The sequence below is a fragment of the Peromyscus leucopus genome, chromosome 1 (genome assembly GCF_004664715.2).
Source record: "Peromyscus leucopus breed LL Stock chromosome 1, UCI_PerLeu_2.1, whole genome shotgun sequence".
In the NCBI taxonomy this organism is placed as follows: domain Eukaryota; kingdom Metazoa; phylum Chordata; class Mammalia; order Rodentia; family Cricetidae; genus Peromyscus; species Peromyscus leucopus.
Window position 1 is genome coordinate 108,007,491 of NC_051063.1, and position 23,935 is coordinate 108,031,425.

Here is a 23,935-nt window from a genome sequence, read left to right on the forward strand (position 1 = left end):
TCACTGGATTGTTGTGAAAATTATATGAAATAATCTTGTGTATTAGTTAGTTTCTGGTTCAGAGAAATATATATGTTATTAGATTTTGTCAAGAGAGAACTTTTTGCATAGATGGGTCAGTCAATGGTAAATGAAAGGAAACTTGGAAACTTGAGAAGCAACAACATGCATTGAAATGATAATTATATATACTTTTGGATGTTAAAATATAAAAACATAAATTAGTATATAAGAACTAATTCTACCATGAATATCCCTGGAAGACTCATGGGAGATATGTTTTCCTTAGAAAGAAGCAGTGACTACAATAGAAAATATTTCTGAAATTATTTATTTATTGGTTTACTTACTAAATTTATTTCTTTTGAGACTAGGTCTCACTGTGTAGCCCTGGCTGGTCTGGAACTTACTATGTAGACCAGGCTGGCCTCAAACTCACAGAAAGTGCTGGGATTATTAGTCTGCCACTACACCTAGCCAAGAGTTTGCATTTCTAAGTCACCAATAGTGTAAACAGCAATGATGACTAATTTGGGGGTAGAAAAGCAAGTTAGAATCCCAAGATGAAATAGGAGTAAAGAAAAAGTTGGAGGGAATAGATAAAACCAAGCCAAACTTTCTGAGGGCTTTGCAGTCTAAGGAGAGGAGAGATATTTAACCATCGTAAAGATGTAAACTATTACTATGAACAGGGCTGGCTCTATGGCTTAGTGGGGAGTGCTGTCTAGCTCCCCAGCACTGCATCAATAGGAGGCGTGGCAGCAGCACAGCTATAACTGTGGCTGATTTACTGTGCACCCCAATAGATGTATCTGGGGTCAGAGAACAGAACAGCCACTCAAAGAGTCAGGCAGTGATAGCGCATGCCTTTGATCCTATCACTTGTGAGGCAGGGATCTGACTGGATCTCTGTGAGTTCAAGGCCACACTGGGAACAGAGCCAGGCAGGTGATACACACCTTTAATCCCAACACTAACCACGGAGGTCTGTAGGTCTGTAAAGACAGACAGGAAGTGACAGAGCTGGGCAGGAAGAGGAAGTGATGTAGCTGGGCTGAGAGAGCAAATGAGAGAACAGACCAGAAAGGCATACAGGTGTGGGTAGACAGGAAGTAGCTTGCTTTGGAAGCTGCGGAGTTGGTGAGGTGAGGTTAGCTGTGGCTTTTCCTATTCCTCTGGTCTCTCTCAGGCTTTAACCCCAATTTCTGGCTCAGAGATTTTTATTAATAAGACCATTTAGTAATTCGTCTACATATAACCCTAGCCCGTGGGAGGCGGAGGCAGGATCAAGGGTTCAAGATCACTCTCTGATATATGAGATCCTGTTTCAAAAAACCAAATGCCTAAAACACCATACACCAAATGTTTACATTCTAAAAGGAAAAGAAGGGCAGAGCAATCCAAAGGAGAGAGGAGTCGTCAGAGGACTTGAAAAAGGAGGAGCAATCAGTGGCGAAAGGTCCTCCCTTCACTTCTAGCTGCTATTACCTTCCCACACAGCAGGGAGACAGCCAGCCAGCCAGGTGACTAAATGGCTTACAAGGGTCCTATCCCTCAGCTATTAACAAAGCCCACACGTAGCAGGAGGGCAAAGAACAGGCGGACGGGGTGGTCCTTCTGTACTGTGGAAGAACACAAGACTTGGACCACCTGGGTTGTTAAATTGCTGTCTTATGAGCAGGCAATTTGAAGATGGAAACCTCTGCTTCCTTCCTCAAGTCTGACTTTCAGACTAAGTTCTATAAATACTACATCTGATAAAACCAGAAACTAGGGTGAAGGGTTGAGTATAAGATGTTTTTAAAATTTACTAAAGTAGTCTTTAGTAATTACTTATAATTCATGAAGGAAAAAAAAATTTTTTTTTGTAACATTCCAAGTCAAAACTTAAATGCACCAAATAGAACAGAAGAAATGGTGTGTGCCACCATATCCTATGAACCGTGGGTACTTTTACATTTTTGAGATTTTTATTTTTATGGTAATTTTTGCTTTGTCGTTTTGAAGAAGCCTCATTTTGTAGTTTAGGCTAGCCTGGACCTTATAATCTTCCTGCCTCTCCCTCCTAAGTGGAGGATTGTAGATGTGTGCCAGTTCTAAATTGGCAAATTAATGATCACCAAAGATAAAACCTTTTTCTCTGTGTATGATATTGTTAGGAGAGGGAAAAGACAAGCCACCCACATCAGGAGAAATACTTGCAAATTATGTATCTGGAAAAGGAATTTACATTTGAAAATGAAAACATTTCAAAGCTGGACAACAAAGGGACAGGTATGGTGGTGCACACCTTCCCAGCACTCAGGCAGTAGACAGGGCCAGAGCTCTGAGCTCAAGGCCATCCGGGGCTACACAGTGACACCCTGTCTCAAAAAACCAAAAACATCAAAGCTCAAAAAGAAGAAAACAAACAACTTGACCAAAGACTAGAAATTGATGGCTAGTCGGCAAATGAAAAGATGTGTAACATAGAAAGCCTCAAGAGATACTGGGGAAATACAAAATGAAACCATAATATGATGCTGATGCATAGCTAACAGATTCACACATTGATTCATTCTCTGTGTGAACACACATGTGGTGTGTGTGTGTGTGTGCGCGCGCGCCTATCTGTCCGTGTCTTTCACCGACTCACGTACACAAACACCTCCCTGACTAAGTACTGGTGATGAGCAGACAAACTGGTGTTTGCATATTCCTTGTAGAAATGCAAAAGAGTAAAGTCACTTTGTAAATCAGACAGGTTCTTGAAAAAAAAACCTCACTCCTAGAGCCTCACCCAAGAGAGATGAAAACTATGTTCACCTGTGTGAACCTGCCCATGGAGGTTTATACCAACTTTTCTCATTGCTTTCAAAGACTCAACTATATCAAATGTTCTCCAATGCGAATGGTAAACAACTGAGCTGCATCTGCATCAGGGCACTACCCAGAAAACAGGAGAATGTGGTACACAGTATACGAAGTGGCAGGAGACAGTCAGGACACGTGTACTTCACTGAAGCTCACTTGACATTCTACAAAGGGCAAATTACTTAAGAGAGACAGGGCAGACCAGCGGTTGGCCGTGGGAGGGGTTAGAATGGAAGGCAGCAGCAGTCGGGAGTTGTTTTGTAATACCAAAATTGTTCTGTATTTTGACTGCAGTCATAGTAACAGAGGTGGACACATGCCTTAAAACTTAAAGTTTAAATGAACACGATGCTAATAAAACAGACATAAATCAGCACTGTCATAGGAAGCCACTGCATGCTTCTCAGAGTGTAAGCATGGCTGTCTCCACGCCCAGACCCACTTCATCTAAAGCAACTGGACACAGAACTGCTCATCTCTGGGGTCATCTAATCTAATTTATGGCTCCCAAACTTATTTTGAAATATATACGAAATAACACCAGTAAGAGTATCTTAGGTGGTAATGCTTTGGATAAAATGACTATACTGTTCTGGTTCACATTATTCTTGGACATTAGTACTTAAGAATCCCTCAGCAGTCTGGCTTGGTGGCTCATGCTTTTAATCTCCAACCACTCTGGAGGCAGAGGTAGTGGATCTCTGTGAGTTCCAGGCCAACCTGGTCTACAAATCTAGTTCCCGGGCAGCCAAGGCTGTTACACAGAGAAACCCTGTCCCAAAAAACCAAAAACCAAAAACAAACAAACAAACCTACACAAAACAAAACCAAAACCAAAACCAAAAACAAAAACCCATTAGCTAAAATATCTATAAACAACCACAATAATAGTGAATGAATGAATGAGAGAGAAAAACAGAATGGAATAATGATACATTTTAAATTTTGTTATTACAATCCTCCCAAGTGCTGGGATTAAAAGCGTGCACCACCACTCCCCGGCAATGTTATTACATTTTTAAAAATATTTATTTTTTATTTTAGATGTATGGGTGTTTTGTTTATACGTACAACTGCATACCATGTACGTGCCTGATGCTTATGGGGGCCAGAAGAAGGCATCAGATCCCCTGGAACTGGAGTTACAGATGGTTGTGCGCTGCCATGTGGATGCTGGGAATCAAACCCAGGTCCTTCGGAAGAGTAGCCACTGTTCTTAACCACAGAACCATCTCCAGGCCCCATTATCACATTTTTGATTAATTTTGTGATGTTATGGTATCTCTGTGAAGGTCAGCGGGAATCAGTTCTTGCCTTCTACCATGTGGGTCCCAGGGATCAAACTTTAGTTATTGGGCTTGGCAGCAAGTGCCTTTAACCACTTTATGAAAATCTGGAGCTGAATTCTGTTTACATTTCCTACAGTGGTATTTACATATCCATTTCTCAATGTTCTTATGAAAAAACCTTGAAGAAATAAAGGTATTTTGCAATCCTGTCATGTGTCAAACAATTTACATGTCATCTTCATAACCTTTCCCTTTGGCATGTTTGCTGAGGCAGTCTAAGTGCAGTGGAGGCAGATACAGAGCGGTCTGAGAGTAAGTGGTTCCTTTCCTTAAGATGCTCTCAGTATCTAAGTGAAGAAAAGACACTGGGTGATGAGCTCAAATAAAACAGCTTAAGGAACACATACTGTCTTTTAAGGCTCAGAGCTTAACTCCCTAGGGTCAGCATCAGGGTTATTCCAGAGGCACTATTAACATTTGAACTAGATAATTCTTCTGGGGAGGAGAATTAATTCTGTGAGTGATAGGATGTTGAACAGCATCTCTGTCTTTAGCCATTACATACCAGCAGTAATTACTCTGCCCATCACCACCTGTAGGGATAAGCAGAAATGTCCCATGGGTGATGGTGATCTAAAAAAGTCAGTGGAAGGTATTACAAATGCATGGCCCAATATGCTACCTGGCAATGTTAACTGCTGATGGACTCTTGAGGAACTGTCAGCCCAAAGGCACTGCCTTACTCAAGGTTATGTTCTTTGAGGCTAGTTAACCATGTCAAATAACTGGTTGATAGGAAAAAGCACAAATGCCCATGCCCCTATTCTCCTAAGGGAAAGTTGTTTTTAGCTCCTAACTTCCTCATAGAAAAGGTAGAGGTCTCGCTAAATGCACCACAGTTCAACTTCCCCTCTACTCAATGCTTTTCCAATCCTTTCCTTATAGACCCTGTTCTCAAAAGCTCCTTAAAACCTCTAACAGCCGGGGCTGGAGAGATGGCTCAGCAGTGGAGAGCACTTGCCATTCTTACCTGGGTGACTCTTGGTACCCACATGGTAGCTCACAACTGTTTACAGCACTAGGTTCAATAGCTCTGACACCCTATTCTGGCTTCTGCTGGCACCAGGCACATATGTGGTGCATATACATACATACATACAGGTAAAACACTCACACATATAAAATAAATCTTAAAAACAAAAACCTGAGGTAGAGAGATGACTCAGTTGTTATTCACTGAAGACCCAAGTTCAGTGCCCAGCACCTATGATGGACGGCTTACAACTGCCTATAACTTGAGCTCCAGGGGGATCCAACATCACTGGCCTATTTGAGCATTCATTCTCCCTCCCTCCCTCCTCCCTCCCTCCTCCCTCCCTCCCTCCCTCCCCCATATAGATGATTAAAAAAGAAAAGAACTCCACTGGCAATAAATCTGTCACAGAGTTTATTAGAAAAAGAAGGGCCGTGTAAGGTCATGACTCTATCCTGCCTGTAGTGCCCATGCTTTAAAATGGTCATTTACAGCCAGGTAATGGTGGTGCACACCTTTAATCCCAGCACTTGGGAGGCAGAGGCAGGCAGATCTCTGTGAGTTCAAGGCTAGCCTGGTCTACAGAATGAGTTCCAGGACAGCCAGGGCTGTTACACAGAGAAATCCCTGTCTTGAAAAGCAAAAAATCATTTACGGGGTGAATAGGAGTATAAGATACACACAGAATAGAAAGTAAAGCTAACAAGAATTACTAAACTAAACATAGTTATAAATCCAAACTATGAGAGTGAATAACCAAATATCATTGACAGAGAATTTAAAATAGTAAGTTAATTATTTCTGCGTGATTACTAAGTATCACTCACACACACACACACACACACACACACACACACACACACACACACACACACACACACACTCTCCCTCTCCACCATCTGCCCAATTCCCAACTGTTCTGTGAAGTAGGAATTAAAGTATCTTAATCAAATAGATGTTTTTTTTCTCCACCCCATGAATCTCTATAATGCAGGAGGACTGTAATGTCAGAGATTCCTGAAAATGACAAACTGTATACTTACCTGCATGAGATCCTGAAGGCTTTCAACAAAAGAAATCTCTGCTTCAACCATATAAAATTCAGCCAAGTGTCTCCGGCTCTGAGAATTCTCAGCTCGGAACGTTGGGCCAAAGGTAAATACTTGGGTAAAAGCTCTGCAATTTAAGATTAAGAACATAAAAATAGAATACACACGATTAATTGTAAGTATTTAAAATACCCTTAGCTCTTAAGAAAATATGTTTGCATCTATGCTGTGCCCATAAACCCACATATATTAGCTGCTCTATTTCTCTAATGGGGGATAATAATAGTTTCATTAAAAATGTTACATTTATAGAAACATTTTATCCCAAAGGAATCTGCAACTGCTTTATAAACCCTATGGTTTTCTAAATATAGAAACAAACCACTTCTGGGTGCACTCTACCGAAGCTGCCTTAAACAGCAGGCAACTACATTTCACTGCAGTAAGAACAAAGTAAAGGAAAAGTATCCCAGCTCAAGAAACAGAATTGAGTTAGTAACAACGACAACTAGAATTTCATGTGGATAAGGTGTGCTCAACTTATTTTTTAAATACACAAAGAAAGGATGTCATAAATATGTAGCACCCCTTGGTAGACATAGGTTATTAAATGAAAATCTCAGTACCAAGCATGGGATGCTTCCCTTTGAGCTGGTGATGTAGGAGAGCCCAGAGGCCCCCAAAACAACACAGGTTATTGCCACTGCTCTTGGCTGTTCACCAAAGTTAGTCTATAAGACCCTACTGTCAAAGACACAACTCATCTTAGCTGCAAGGGTACAGAGAAATCAAGCTGGAACTGAATTGAAAACTTTCTCCTTGCTAAGTAGTTGTCAGAGTGCTAGATGGTGCAATGCAAGCCACTGGGGGAAAAACATCAATGGTCTTACCCAGTCCTGGACCCAGAATGTTACAATACTGACCGACCACTGGCACAACAGTGGTATGACCATTATGGGGGTAACCAACTGCTTTCTGACTGGACCTCAGGCCAGCTCCACAGGAGTGAATTTATGCCTTGTACTATAAACCTGGCCCAAAGCCCACGGTGTGGAAGGTCATAGGCCCTAAGGGAGAACCTATTATTGTTTTGTTAAATGGACATGTTGTTAAATTACTTCATAAATATGTTTAGACCCACTGATTAGTGTGCTGTTCTCAACTTTGTCCAGAGAAGCCTTTTTCTGCTGTGGGCCATAATACAGAGACCCATAACTAGTCAAAGTGCTCAGAATAAGTAACTGTTGAGTGCTTATTCCTAAAGGGGACATCTGTATCAACTCCCTGCCACCAGGCTCAGGAAACATCAAAGATGTGGCAGTAGGAAGGTTAAGAGCCAGGTAACAGAAAGGCGAGCTGGGACATGTGGTTTTCTGGACACGACGTGATCACTGCACTCGTGAATTCACGGCAGCTGTGGTCAAGACCAGGAGGCAACACTAGCTGGACTCAAGGGGTGACAGACAGACGGACAGACAGGCACGCACGCACGCACGCACGCACGCAGGGGTGGGGTGGGGTGGAGGTAAAAAGGAAGGGGTTATGTTGGGAGGTGTTCCTCAGAAGGGTGAGGTGAGAGTTGCGGTGGGTATAATCAAGACATACTGTATCATGTATGAAACTGTCAGAGAAAACATAAAAGATCATCTAAAAATCGTAACAATTCACCTATTTAAAGCCTGCTTAAATCCTTTACAACCACCTGTATCTTTTGTTTGACATCAAATTTGGGGTTAGGAAAGATTTTTGAAGAACTGTCTACTACCCTCTCAATTTCAGAAGGAACACAGCTCTATTATTTAAATGGGGGAGTCCCCTGGGTTTTAACTTCCTCCTAGAGGTGATGCTGTGGCTTCATTCTTTAATATGTATAGTTTCCCTCACATTCAACCAAGGCTACAGCTGATATTAGATAAGCATATAAATTAAGAGTGAGTATTTATTAAGGATTCAATTTTAAATTTTGTTTTTGCACCAACAAAACAAAAGGTTTAAGGATCCCTTATCTGTGATCCTGAACGGACTTCATTTGTCACAGTCAGTACACACAGTATAGAAAACTCAGGAATTAAAAAATAGATGCCATTTCCCCCCAAAGATATTTTAAGAAATTAAAGGCTGAAATAACTATAATAGAAACCTATAATTTTTTTCTTTCAACGGCCTTTTCAGTTATCAGAAGCTTAGGAATTTATGTTTTGATTCTGCAATCACCTTCTTGAGACCAAAATCAGTAAACGTTTGAGAACCCTAGCATTTATTGGAAAAATAAACAGTGAAAAAAAGAATCAAAATATTACTACAGTTACCTCTCTCTCCCAAGATTCAGATCCAGACCTGCCTACTGGAATGTTCCTAAGAAGGCGAAATCTACCATGTGTGGAATGAAACAATCCTCATTTTATTTTTAACATTTCTCCAGCTCTGCTAATCTACTAGCCACTAAGTTAGACCTCACTCCCCCGACCCCTTATTGCCAACAGGTCCAGCACCATTTTGATCACAAAATTCACTTGATATTTTACAAAAACACTCTCAAATCTAGTGACTCTTCTCTTATCTCGCAGTGGTTGCCAGCATACACTTCTGTCTTCTGCTTGGAAAATAAGTGTTTTTTTTGTTTTTTTGTTTTTTGTTTTGATGCCGTTGTTTGAGACAGGGTCGTTTATGCAGTCCAAGCTGCCACTGAACTCGCAAAAATCTAGACACAGCTTCCCAGGGGGAGTTGAGACAGGCTTTCTCTGTGTAACAGCCCTGGCTGTCCTAGAACTCACTCTGTAGACCAGGCTAGCCTTGAACTCACAGAGATCTGCCTGTCTCTGCCTCCTGAATGCTGGGATTAAAGGCGTGCATCACTACCACCAGGCACAAATACATTTTTTGACTGGTCCTTGCGTCCTGTCTTCCTCTGATTCCAAACTACTATGAGTTCTCAAAGTCGAATCTGATTACGTCAGTCAAATTTAAAAATCTTCAATGATTGTCACCAAGAGGACAAAATTCAAACTCCTCTTCTCTCCTCATGCAGCATTTTTCAGTAGCCCTCTGAAGACATTCTCCTTACCTAAGCATGTTCCGAGCCGTACGTTTCTGCATAGAATATCCTCTCATCCACCCTTGCTCTTCTCTCTCTAAACACAAACTCCCACCCAACCTCCAAAATTTTCCTAAATATCATTTCATTTTTGAAATTCTATCACTCCTCCCCCAACTTATTATCCCTCCTGTACATCACTATAACATTTTAATCCATATATTATTATATAAAGTGTCTTACTTTGACATATAATTAGGTTTTTAAATATCCCCCTCTCCCTCAGAAAACTATGAAATTTTCCAGAACAGGAATCATGTTTTATTCATGTTTGCATCTCCAGTGCCTAGTTAAAACAGGTGTTCACATTGAATGAGCACTAACGATGATGACAGGCTTCCTCAGCATCCACTGGGAAGGCGAAGCATCCTCATACAGCAACATGACAAAGAGCAAAACACTCAGATACTTTTTCAGGCTGCTCCTTAGTACCGAAAATGGATGCTGAAATAGGTATTAAAATGGGTCAAATGATTCTGATCTGCTCCAAGCATAACTCCAAACGGTACAAGCTGAGTTTCCAGTTTAGAGCTATGCTCTCTGAGATGGGCTGCCAATAACAGCTACTTCTTAAAAATGGTAATTCTGGTATGTCTCACAAGGATACATTGTATAAACAGAAATGCTAAGAGTCAAGTGTATCTTATTGAAATTTTCAAATGAATAAACTATCAGCACAGCTAAAATATACTTTGGAAGTTCTGAATATAAGGAAAGGTTTATTATTCAAAAGATGCATGCTGTTTGTGTTAAGGAATTAGGTACAAAAAAAAAAAAACCCCTAAATTCAAGTCATAAGGGCAATTCTAGGTAGGATGCTATGGGATAGGTAGCAATAGTTGTTTATTTATTTATTATGTAGTTGAGGATAACTCCTAACTTCTGGTCCTCCTGCCTCTACCATCCCAGTGCTGGGACAACGATAACAGGCACGCAGTACCAGGTCCAGTTTATGCAGTGCTAGTGAATCAAACTCAGAGTTTTGTTCGTGGCAGACACCCATTCTACCAACTGAACTGCATCCCTGGCCTCAGAGGTTTTAGTTATAGTAAAAATCTGGCTCTGACGGAGATGATCAAGATTTAAGTAACACCTTAAGCCAGAAATGGTGACAATAGCTCTTACTTTGGATTAACAGAAAGATAAAATAAGCTAGAAGGTATATGAAAAAAAAATGCCTAATTCAGCATCCAACTTTTAGGCAGTTTAAGCCATGAAATAATGGTCACCCTACATGGGCACCCAGCATTTCCTTATAAAATAGTGACATTAATAGTAGTAATGGTGGGGGCCACTATTAGAGGGTGACCTTCATGGGTTAGGAATTTTTTTTTTTTTTTTGTTTTGGTTTTTTTGGTTTTTTTCGAGACAGGGTTTCTCTGTGTAGCTTTGTGCCTTTCCTAGAACTCACTTGGTAGCCCAGGCTGGCCTCGAACTCACAGAGATCCGCCTGGCTCTGCCTCCCGAGTGCTGGGATTAAAGGCGTGCACCACCACCGCCCGGCATGGGTTAGGAATTAAAAGTAAAGAACCTTATAGTTATCTCCTCAGAGATGACTCATATGTATATGTATTACTGTTTGTTTGTTTATGTACATATATTATTTCTTGTTTATATGTATATACATGTATATTATTGCTTGTTTATATGTGACTATATATACATGTATATGTATTATTGCTTATTTATGTGTATATGTACATGTATATGCATTATTGCTTGTTTATATGTATACATGTATTATTGATTGTTTATATGTGACTATATATACATGTATATGTATTATTGCTTATTTATATGTATATATGTACATGTATATGTATTATTGCTTATTTATATGTATATATATACATGTATACGCATTATTGCTTGTTTATTTGTAACTATATGTACATGTATATGTATTATTGCTTATTTATATGTATATATATGTACATGTATATGTATTACTGCTTGTTTTCCAGAACAAGAAATTGAAGTTCATAGTGGTTAAGAAGTTTTCCCACAAGTCTCAGAGTCAAGGCTAGACTCAAGTCCAGATACACTGTTATACTACAGCCAACGATGACAATAAAACTGTGCTACTAGTAAATATTCATAAGCTCAGAAAATTAGAAAGAAAAATTTATAGTACATTCTCCCTTGTCAAAGACAACTAGGTAGTGGTGGTCGTACTGCCTTTATGAACAACTTGTATGTTAGAACCAGAACTGATATGTTTGTCTTTCATGAAAACAATAAAAATAACATATTCTCATTACCAGTTTATAATTGTAGCAAGTGAGTCAGCCTTTCTGGTCTTCAAATTCTTACAGGTGGGGAGGCTTGGTATGGATCTAGAGTGTATTTTGAAACAATTTTGTTTCTGGATCTGCATGTAAGCATTCATTTTAATTTATTCCATTTTTTTTTCTTTTTCAGTCTTCCACAGTCATGATGCCTTTTGCAACAAGGCTTAAAAACTGATTTTTGGGCTTTTGGTTAGATCAAGTGTTGGAAAGCTTAAACCAACCACCATTTAAAATAAAACCAGAGAACAAGGCCATTTCTAAAATAAGACCCCAAACCAGGTAAGGTCGGGACTGCTGTGAAGAGCCCAGCAGAAAATAGTCAGCAATAAAAACCATTTTGTGTTGCATTATGGAGAGATGAGAGCTATATAAGGAAAATCTTGAGCTTAGAGTAGGTGTTTAAGATAACAAAAGTACGTTCAATACACATCAATCAAGATAGCTACAAAAACTGGCTTTTTGGGGAAAAAAAAGTGAAATTATAGAGAAGGCTCTACAGGGGTCACTTTTCCTCTCATGGAGTTTTCTGAAGCCCCAGGTTGCTAAGGAGAATAACATAAAATGGTCACTGAATGTGACCATTTATTCTTTCTGAAGAACTAAGCTTCATAGTTAGAGAGAATACAGGATTTTCTGTTCTTTAGTTGGAGAACTTAATCAGCATGACATCAGTCAGCACCCCTGTAATCCCCCAGCCTCCTGTTACCCTCTACTGTACAGGCACTGTTAAGTGTTTTCTCTACCACTCAGAAAACGCCTGATCTCACCCCATCTGGTTAGTGGTTGGATGGGAGAAAGGGATTGTCAGCTGCCTAACGCTTGCCTGTCACCCCAGCAAGTGTGGAAGTTAAGGCAAGAAAGTACAAAATCAAGGCCTGCCTGAGCTACAGAGCAAGTTTAAGGGTAGCCGGGACAACTTACTGAGCCTAAAATAAAAAGTTTAAAAAGAATGCACAAGGACCCAAGTTCAATGTTCAGCAATGCAGAAAGATAGTCTATTTGCTATCTTGTGTCCAATGCATTATTAATACTGTAATGCATTTGTCATTCATTATTGACACATGTCCAAGAGCAGATTCCAGTCACTTCTTTTTCAGCTTTCTCTCATTATTCTATCTTGCATTTGTAGAAAGTGTAAAATGTAGCCTTATCATTTCAATATGCCAGATGCTTTAGGGAAAGACTGCTTTCTGGAAGCCAAAGTTCTTCTGTGCTATCACTGACATATATTCAAAGTTTTACAGGCAAGTGAGATGGTTTTGTGGGTGCAGGAACAAGCCTGACTTAAATTCCCAGGACCCACATGGCAGAAGAGAACCAACATAATCTATCCTCTAACTTCCACTTGTGCGTGTGTATACATACAGACACAAACACAATAAATAAATGTCAAGAAAAGATTCATTTTCTTTAACTCATCTTTAATGTTTTACTTGGAACAGAAATTGAGGCCCAAGCAAACTTTAATTTTAATCACATGATGAAATACAACAAAACCCTGGCAACTCCAGTCTCAAGGGCTTCAGTGCCCGATTAAAAAGGACATCCAGCAAAGGGAGCATGGGGCACTTGGGTTGTGCGACAGCAAAGAGCCTGACACGCACTAAAAGCAGGAGCAGGGCGGTGCAGGGTGACGGGGAAGGGGTGAGGTCAAGGAGGTGGCAGCAGTCAGAACATGAAGAGCCTTCCCTGTACTCCATGATAAGGGATAAATGGGCTTCATTTGTTACTCCAGACATTCCGTCTGTTTGAAACACCTAGCATTGCATTCTCTTAGTTTTTTCTCCTACCTACGTGGTCTCTGTCTCTTCTTTTTACATGCTACTTATTCTTCCTCTTTATTAAATACTAACATTCACGGTATGTACTCCCTCACGAGTGGATATTAGCTGCAAAATAAAGGATAACCATACACAATTCACAGACCCAGAGAGACTAGGTAATAAGGAGGGTTCCTGGGCAGATGCATGGATCTCCCTGGGAAGGGGAAACAGAAGAGATTTCGTGAGTGAACTGAGGGCGGGTGGGGATGGGAACATGAGCCATCAGGTTGGAGGGGGGGGATGGAAGGGGAGAGTACTAAAAAAGACTGCTAGAAAGGGGGGCATTTTGGAGACAGGTTAAAAACCTGGCACAAGGGAATCTCCCAGGAATCTACAAGGATAACCCCAGCTAAGGCTCCTAGCAATAGTGGATACTACCCCGAACTGGCCATCTCCTGTGACCAGACTGGTGACTAACCCAATTGTCATCAGAGAGGCTTTGTCCACCAACTGATGAATGATGCAGACCCACAGCCAAACAGTAGGTGGAGTTTGGGGAATCCTGCAGAAGATGGGGAGGAAGGAGTGTAGGAGCCAGAGGGGTCAAGTACACCACAAGAAAACCCACAGAATCAACTAGCCTGGGCTCATAGGGGCTCGCAGAGACTGAACAGACAACCAGAGAGCCTGCATGGGACTGATCTAGGCACTCTGCATACATGTGACAGTTGTGTAGGTTGGTCCTCTTGTGGGACTCCTAACAATAGGAACAGGGGCTGTCTTTTACATTCTTTTATAGGCTTTTGGGACCCTACTCCTGATACTGGGTCACCTTGCCCAGTCTTAAATCATGGGGAGGGGCTTAGTCTTACTGTAACTTGCTATGCCATGTTTTATTGATATCATGAGAGACCTGCCCTCTCCTAAACAGAAATGGAGGAGGAGTGCATTGGGGGTTTGGAACAGACAGGGGTTGGGGGAGGAACTGGGAGGAGAGGAGGGAGGGGAAACTGTGGCTGGGCCATAAAGTAAGTAAATACATACATGCATGCATGCATGCATACATACATACACACACACACACACACACACACACACACACACACACACACACACACACACACACTAACATTCGCCAAAGCTTAGTCCTAACCCTTTGCCTTCTTTGCAGTACTGACACTAAAACTTAGCGCTCCAGGCATATTAGGTAAGTACTCACTGCTGAACTTCATCCCTAGCCCTAGACTTCCTTCTTTTCTCACCCTGTCCCTACATGACCTTCCTCAGCCAACAAGTGCAATAAACTATTTACAATTCACAACCCTACACTCTGTGTCTGGGTCTTTTCTCTGAGGTCCAGATGCATATATCCATCGATTTAACCAATTATATCCCTTGTCAAAAACTGAACTCATTCCTCTCCCAAGTCTGCAGTTTGTCTTCAATGTTCTCCAAACATCCCAGGTCAATCCTAATATGAGCTTTAGGAACACCATGAACTGCTGTTCACAGTGGCCTTTTAAAATATAAAATTTACATACAGTACAGTGATCATTTGATACTTCTATGAGATTTCAAATTTTGTGACAGACTGAATTTTTTTATTTTTAAAAATTCTATCTTACGTGTGTGGGTATTTTGCCTGCATATATATGCCTGTGTACCATGGATATGCCTGGTGCTGAGGAAATCAGAATAGGGCATTGGATTCCCTGAGACTGCTACTATGTAGGTGCTAGGAATTGAACGTGGGTCCTCTGGAAGAGCAGGAAAACGCTCTTAACCACTGAGCTATCTCCCCTTCCCACAATCTTCTGTTTTTATACTTAATAGATTTTTAAGCCTTAGTCCCTGGTTATTAGTCAAATAAACAAGATAACTTTCTATGAGATATGCTAATCTCCCTCAAGAGAATTCTGAAACAGCACTGAGATGGGATGAGGACAGCAGGAGAGGAAGACGGTAAGCTGATTACTCAAAACTTCTTTCTGCTCCTTGCTGAAATAGCTGTTCTCAGAAGCAGGAAGATAACAGAGTTAACGTTAAAAATCACCATCCACAGGTTGTTTCTGACTTGCCTTTTCCCCACCAGCACTTGCCTGTCATCTCCAGACAACCATTTCCTGCTCCTCACGTTTGCTCTTTTCATTTCCCCAAACCCCTTCTTGTGGTCCTGACAGTTCATCAGGTCACCTTTGCCGTCCATTTTAAGGCACAAGAAAATGGCAGGACAAGGCTGGGGAGATGGCTCACTGTTGTGTCAGCATGAGGACCTGAGTGCTGATCTCCAGAACCCACGTAACAGCTGGCTTTGGTAGTGCACATCTGTCACCCATGGACTAAGTAAGGGGAAGGAAAAGGGACATGAAACAGGTAGATAGCCTGGGCTGGCTGGCCACTCTAGACAATCAGCGAGTTAGGTTCAGTGAGACATCCTGTCTCAAAAGGTGGAAAGCAGTAGTGGAAGATGCCTGAAGTTGACTTCTGGACTCTAGAAAAGTACATACAACCCCATACGCCCACATACACTGGACATTGTAGTTTTCATCTATGGCCACTTTTGATTAGGCTCAGGGGGTTAAGTAAAGAAGCTTCCCTTGAGACATGGTTCTTTTCCTTCTCCTTTTTTTCCCCTGCTACTTTTTAGGTTCAGGGCCATTCTAGAGCCTAAACATTTGAACCCCCCCAAAAAAGTCTCTATACAAGACACTAAGGATCTGAAACACTGGAAGTATAGCTGTTGTTAGGAACACACAAACACACACACACACACACACACACACACACACACACACACACACACACACACTGTACCTGTGTGTATCTATTTTAAAAGCTTAAATTAGTGATTATACAATGTCTAGATACCCAGAAGGAGTCAGACTGAACACGTGACAAAATTACAATAAGAGTACCACCATCAGAGCCCAAAGGACCCGCCAGGCCACCGCCAAGTCCAGGAGCTTCCAACTCTCCCTCCTCCCTACTGTCAATTGAATTCAACAAATCAGGTACTTATATCCAAGGTTAGAGAAAGCTCTGAACAGAGTGTGACATCAGGGATATCTGGCGCCAAGCAGGTCTTCCTTGTTCCATATATAGCTAGCAGCCACATCGGGCTACTTCATTTAGTATACAATGAAATAAAATGAACAAAAATTTAGTTCCTTGAAATATGGCAGTCCCACCAGCCATACTTAAAGCGCAAATAACAGCCATGGCTAGTGGCTTCCATACTGCACAGCACAGGACAGAACTGTCTGTCACCGCAGGAAGTCTGTCTAGCATGGAAACAGATTGTGGAAATCTCAGCAATGCAAGAAGATGATCAACTCGGGAGGAAAAAGATGTATCCCAACACTTCTGACTCTGCTCCAGGGTCTAGTCCGAACTCTCTACTGTCTCCCACAGCCCGTGGTCTTCCACGCAGACCTCTGGCTTCCCCCCCTCTCCTATCTGCTGCTTCACAGAACACAAACCCCACTCACTCCCTCGTGCTTGTAAGCACAGTTCTCCGACAGGATGGCTTTCCTTCAGAAATGCACTGGTGTAACCCAAGGATTACTTAGTAAAGCATGTTTGCAGCTTTTGTTAACTAAATACATGCATTTTAAAAAAATGTACAAACCATGAGCCACCTTGTTCATATTTCTGAAGATGACAGTGGACCCACTACTCTCCAAAGATCCCGGCTGTCTGATAAGGAACATTCAAGAGATACAGAGAAAACCTTTTGTATAATAGCCCTAAAGCAATGTCTACCAGAGTCCAGTTTTTTCCACTGTGCTTCCTGCTAATGTCCTGAAGTAGAACAAGGAGGAATGCCAAGAATAATTATTCAGCTGAAAAAGTTAAGTAAAACTAATAAATAAATGTTCCAGAAATGAGCCAGGTGGTGGTGGTACACACCTTTAATCCCAGCACTCAGGAGGCAAAGGCAAGCAGATTTCTATGAGGTTTGAGGCCAGCCTGGTCTACAGAGCTAGTTCCAGGATAGCCAAGGCTACACAAAGAAACTGTTTCCAAAAACAAGCAAGCAAACAAAAAATGTTCCAGAAATAAAAACCAGTCTCAACAAAGGCATTTTCAAGAACAACAAAAACATTTCTATCATAATTCATGTGCTAAACCTGCTCTTTAAATGTGAAACAAGGCTCTCTGGGGTTTTGTGTACACTCCAAATTGTAAAGATTTATGTAACTCTACACTTGCTTATCTATTCTATTCACCTGTTTCAAATGGCAACACATTGTATTTTCTTCCTTTTGTTTTTTTCAGGATATAATATATCATGGGAGATATAGTAGGGGCAATTTCAAGAGAAATGAAAATAAAATTAACCAATATCTGGGCAAACTTATTTGTTATTAGTTTTTGCTCATGAGATAGAAGAAAAAAAACATTGAACAAGTTTCTTTATTTTTATTTTATTTTATTTTTTTTGAGGAGCAAAGATGAAGTCCCTCACTGCCCTGTTCTTAAAGATTTCTTATACCTGCATGTACGTGTACCACATTGAACCTGGTGCCCAGAGGTCAGAAGGCATTGGGATCCTCTGGAACTGGAGTTAAAGAGCCACCATGTGGGTAATGGAAACAAACAGGAGTCCTCTACAAGAACAGCAAATGTTCTTAGCCACTGAACCATCTCTCTAGCTCCAGTACCCTTTATTTTATATTAAAGAAAATTTACTAATACTTTCCACAACATTTCTTCTATGGCTTATCAGGCTGTCTATGAAATAATTCCCTTAAAACAAATATAATACAAGTGAAAACAGATATTTAATGTATTCATAGTCATCTACTTTAGGATGACCATAAATCCTGGCTTGGCCAGAACCTGCTTCATGTCACCTAACCTGGAATGATCACAGTGCTTCTTTTATTCCCGCTCACCATTGCTAGTCACATAAAGGGGACTAGTTGCTTCAGAAAGCTGATTGGCAGTTTTTCTAAAGTTGTTTAGATACTCAATTCACCCCAATCCCTCCTTAAGTCTGTCAGGGTAGGTTTCAGTTAAATAAAAACACACAGAAACAATTTAATGAATTAAGTAATTCATGTACAGTGTACAGAAAAAATTAAGTTTTGATTAAAAAAACACCAAAAGTTTTAAATTAACACAAATAGAAACTCATACTTATTATGTAAAAATGATAAATTCATTTTCATATATCAGGTATACTTAAAATATTTCAATATATCAACAGAATAGTGTTCCAAGCTTTTAAAAGATTTATTTTTCTTTCTTTTTTTTTCATTTTCTTTCTTTCTTTTTTCTTTTTTCAAGACAGGGTCTCTTTGTGTAGCTTTTTCTGTCCTGGAACTCACTCAGTAGATCAGGCTGGTCTCAAACTCACAGAGATCTGCCTGCCTCTGCCTCCTGAGTACTTGGATTACAGGTGTGCACCACCAATGCCCAGCTATTTTTATTTTTTAATTATGTATATGTGTGTCCGTGTGTGGGTATGTGCACATGAGAGCTAGTATCTGCAGAGGCCAGCAGTATTGGATTCCCCCTAGAGTTGGAGTCACAGGCAGCTCTATGAGGCACCTGACAGGGATGCTGGGAATCAAACCTGGGTCTTTTTTATGAGCAGTCCATGTTCTTAACTGCTAAGCCATCTCTCTGACCTCATATTCCAATGCCTGCCTTCCTTCCTTCCTTCCTTCCTTCCTTCCTTCCTTCCTTCCTTCCTTCCTTCCTTCCTTCCTTTCTTTTCAAGACTGGGTTTCTCTGTGTAGCCCTGGCTATCCCTGAACTTCCTCTGTAGACCAGGCTGTCCTTGAATTCTTAGAAATCCACTTGCCTCTGTCTCCTGAGTGCTGGGATCAAAGTTGTACGCCACCACTGCTTGGCCAAGTTTTTAAATGTATTTTATGGTATAGATTTTCCAAGATTTTAGCTAATATTTTTCTTCCAACTAGAATACACTGATGAACTAAGCCAAGGGCACAGAAGCAATTCAAGCCTACAAATCACAGCAGCCTAGACATGGAGAGCACTGCTGAGGGCCTTGGTACCTAACAACCATCATTGTCTATGATGCAATCATATCGATCTATTTTTTCACCCAACAAATATTTACCACAATACTCTTTACTATGAAACACAAAAATAAATCATGTCTAGCCTTTACCATCAAAGGAGCTTATAGACAAGTAGGGTAGATCAAAGATCTAAAAGCACAAGGTGGAATTACAAAGGTCTTTATAAAAGTTTGGGAGAAAAATCTTTGTAATAAAAAAAATCTGCACACACACACACATACACACACACACACACACACACACACACACACACACACACACACACACACAGGCCATGGTGCACAGGTGGAGGTCAGTCCTTGTTTGAGACAGCTTGGATCTCTCTATTGTTCACTGCTCGCACTGCGTACACCAGGCTAGCTGGGCCAAAGGTTCTAGAGTCTCTGGTTACCACTTCCTGTCTTCCTGGGATTACAGATGCCTGCACTACGATGCCTGTCTTTTTACAAACATGGATTTGAACTTAGGTTTATGTAGGAAGCACTTTATCTACTGAACCATCTCTCCAGTTCAATCTCTGTACTCTTTTGGATAGAATTCCAAGCACATGAATCACTCAGGAGAAAAACTGGTATGTAACAAGAAAACAAAAACCAGTCTTGGCCATCAAAATATACCACCTTAAAATTGTAAAGTAAAGGCAAACTGGGGAAAAGAGTATTCATAGCTGAGAAAGGGCTTACATACAGAGCACACCAAAAACTCTCAATACTCAAGAATAAAAAGACAAACTAATTGAAACAGGAAAAAGAACTGAAAAGATTGTTCACAAATTAAGGAATACAAATGGCCAAAAAAAGAAAAAGAAAAAAGAAAGAAAGAAAGAAAAAAGAAATAACATTAGTCACAGCAGATATTCAAGTTAAAACTACAAGATGATATCACATTGACTTACTAGAACTGCTTAACTTTTAAATACTGCAAACATTTTTTTCCCCCTAAGATGTAGAGATCTAAAGGGGAGCTCTCATTTACTGCTGCTGGGCATGCCCAAAGAATGTTCATGACTTCAGAAAATTGTCTGCAATCTTTTCATAAAGTTAAGCATAAATTTATCATATTGTTCTGGGTACCTGTCAAAGAGATATAAAATTCTATTGTCATGATTTAGATAGTGTGGTGATCTGAATGAGAAAGGCCCCCATAGGCTCATATATTGAATGCTTTGTCCTCAATTGGCGGAACTGTTTGGGAAGGATTTTGAGGTGTGGTCTTGTTGAAGAAGGTGTGTCACTGGGGGTGGGCTTGAGGTTTCAAAACCCCAGGCCAGTTCCAGGTAGCACTCTCTCTTTGCTTTGTGGTAGTCCTCTCATCGTGTAGGCTCCCAGCTACTGCTCCAGCACCATACCTGCCCACCTACTGCCATGTTCTTCTGAAACTGTAAAGAAGCCCCCATGAAGTTTTCTTTTTATAAGCTGTCTTAGTCATGGTGTCTCTTTCCAGGAATAGAAAAGTAACTAAGATAGATAGGATGTATAACACCCCAAAATATCACGGGTTGAAGGGCTGACCCAATCACTGATGTGTGATTAGCTCTGAAGGACTATGATCTAATCAGTAGATCAATCCCTTGACAGATTCATAATTTAATCTAATGATATTGGAAAGTAGTGGAAATTAAGGTAAGTTGGGTTGGAAGGCACAGGGCTCAGAGCAGGGGTCCTCTACAAGTTTTTCTTGTCCTTGGCCCCTTCCTGTCTATCTCGCTGGTTTCTGGCTGCCATGTGAACAAATCTGTGGGCTATTATGACACGGATCAACATATATATGTAGAATTTCCTGGGGGGTAGAGGGGACAGGCAGATAGGGGTGTTAGGGGTTGGTTCAGTCGACATAAGCCCTTGTACAAAAGCCTGGTGACCTGATTTGACCCCTGGGATGGTATAAAGGTAGGAGGAGAGAACTGACTCCACACAGCTGTCCTCTGACCACGTGTATACTGCTTTGTCTCCTATTGTTTTTTTGATTAAAAAAAGATGAGGGTAGAGAGAAACGGTGGTTGAAATTTCCTAAATAAGTTATGGCTGTAAACACCCAAGGAGTTAAAGAAATTCCAACTAAGATGAACTTAGACCCATGATCTAGTTGAAAGATGGTGACTGGGGGCTGGAGTTGGCTCAGGGTTCAAGAGCACTGGCAACTTTTTCAGGGGACCTGGGTTTGGTTCCCAGCACCTACATGGTGGCTGACAGCAATCTGTAACTCCAGTTCCAGGGGATCCACCGCCCTCTTCTAACCCTCTTCTAACCTCCGAGGGTACTGCAAACATGTGGTACACTGACATAAAAGGCAGGCAAAACAAAAATAAAATCTTAGAGAGAGAGAAATAGTTACTGGTAGAGCGAATTAGGAAACAGTGTAACTACAGATGTGTTTTGATTTACAACGAAGTTAACTTCCAACAAAACCATTATCCTTTAAAATATCTCAAAATGCAGTTAGGGCTGGGCGGTGGGGGCACATGCCTTTAATCCCAGCACTCGGGAGGCAGAGCCAGGCGGATCTCTGTGAGTTCAAGGCCAGCCTGATCTACAGAGTGAGATCCAGGACAGGCACCAAAACTACAAGGAGAAACCCTGTCTCAAACTGCTCCCCCTCCAAAAAAAAATGCAGTTAGGAATTAACACTGGTAAGGGCACTGGCCACCAGGCTTCATGACCTGAGTATGACCTCAGGACCCACACAGTGGAAGGAAAGAACTGACTTCTCCAAGGGGTCCTATGAGCTCTCCCCCCCACACCTGTTTAAAATGTTCATTGTGTGTATGTGTATGTGTTACCTCCTCAAACAAATGATATATTCAGTAAATGTTTTATATGTGGTGATAGATGTACAATATTGTAAATGTATTTCAGGTTACTGAACTGTACACCCAAAATGGTTAACATGATGAATTTTGTTATTGTTTACCATATATAAACTGCAAAAAAAATCGTTGCATCTGTTAACATCCTGACACAACCTGGATATGTCTGGAAAGAGGGAATCCTAATGGAGAAAATGCCTCCAGAAGCCTGGCCTGTAGGCAAGTCTGTAAGGTATTTTCTTGGTTAATGATCGATGTGGAAGGGTCCCACCCACTGTGGGTGGCGCCACCTCTAGACAGGTAATCCTGGATGATCTAAGGAAGCAGGCTGAGCAAGCTACGAGGTGTAGGCAGTATGCAGTGTTTCTCCATGGCCTCTGCCTAAGTTCAGGCTTTGAGGGGCCTGACTGAGGTCCTGCCCAGACTTCCGTAGGTGATCGATCGGCTGTGATGTCAAAGTGGAAGATAAAATAAACCCTTTCCTTCCCAAGCTGCGTTTGGTCATGGTGTTTTCTCACTGCAATAGAAACCTTACGGAAGACAAGAAGTAACAATATATCCACTGGACAGATAATGTTCAGCAAAAAAGGGAGAACTACTGGATAAATCTCAAATTATTATACAGAGTAAGAGAATACTGATTAAAAAGAGTAAAAACTGTATTATTTCATTTATATGAAATTCTGGAAAAAAGTCTGATCTATGGTGACCAAAAGCCGAGGCGGGGTGAGGGTGGGTGGGCGTGTGACTCTAGAGGGAAAGAAAGGACTTTTAGATAGAAAAAAAATCTGTATCTTGATTATGGTAGCAGCAGTTATAAAAGTTTATACATTTATAAAATTTATTAAGTTGTATTTTAAAATTAATTTTATTGTATAAGAAATATATTTCAATAAAACTGATCATACAAGAATGGCCTTATTAATAAATGGTTTATATTATAAAATATAAAATAAGTTCTAATTATTTACATTCTAATTGTGTTATATATTCAATTATAGAATAAACTATCAGGCAGACCTGGGAAGCCCCAGATGGGCACAGAAATGATCTTGTTTGAAGAAAAAAGAATCCAGAATACACAATACTATGGTCAACGTTATTGACCACCGCCCTAGGACATTGTATTGCGTTATCTGCTCTTAATTTCCTTTCTTAGTTCTGATGTGGTCTTTAGGCTTCAGAGGTATCTGAGTTCTATGCTTTAATCCAGTCCTTCATCCCAGGCACTGGTCTGGTTTCACCTGACCTGTCTTGTGAGCCCTGAATTCAGACAGACTCACTCTCTATCCCAATTCTCTTGCTTCTTGGGAGCTCCAGTCTATTTTTCTGTAAAACAACTTGGAAATCACCTGTCAGCTGTTTCTTCCTGGTCACACTACTTTAGCTAGTTCTTTGTGTCAACCTGTCCTCCAGAGAGGCCCTAACTGCCAATATTGCCACCAGCAGAGCACTTAACAAGTCAGTGCCCACACTGTGGTAAGTGCTTGGCTTTGCCTGGCATCCAACTAATTTTCACAACAGCTCTAAAAGGTAGTTGTTATAATTTGTTTTTATAGATTATAGAGGCCAGACATTAAGCTTATAACGTAAGTATGTGAAGAAGCCAGAATTCCAATTTAACTCTCTGACTGCATTTACTTCAGCTAACAGGACCAATTATTTGATTGACAGGACCAGTGCTTTTGACAGAGATAAATAACA

The 23,935-nt window shown here is 40.8% G+C and overlaps 1 protein-coding gene across 1 annotated transcript in view; it reads right to left on the reverse strand.

Annotated features, from left to right (window-relative positions):
• LOC114698661 (probable asparagine--tRNA ligase, mitochondrial) overlaps positions 1–23,935 on the reverse strand; it is a 77,349-nt gene that overhangs the window by 25,127 nt on the left and 28,287 nt on the right. The window contains 1 exon segment of the mRNA XM_037206370.1: positions 6,219–6,351. Coding sequence (XP_037062265.1) covers positions 6,219–6,351 — 133 coding nt within the window.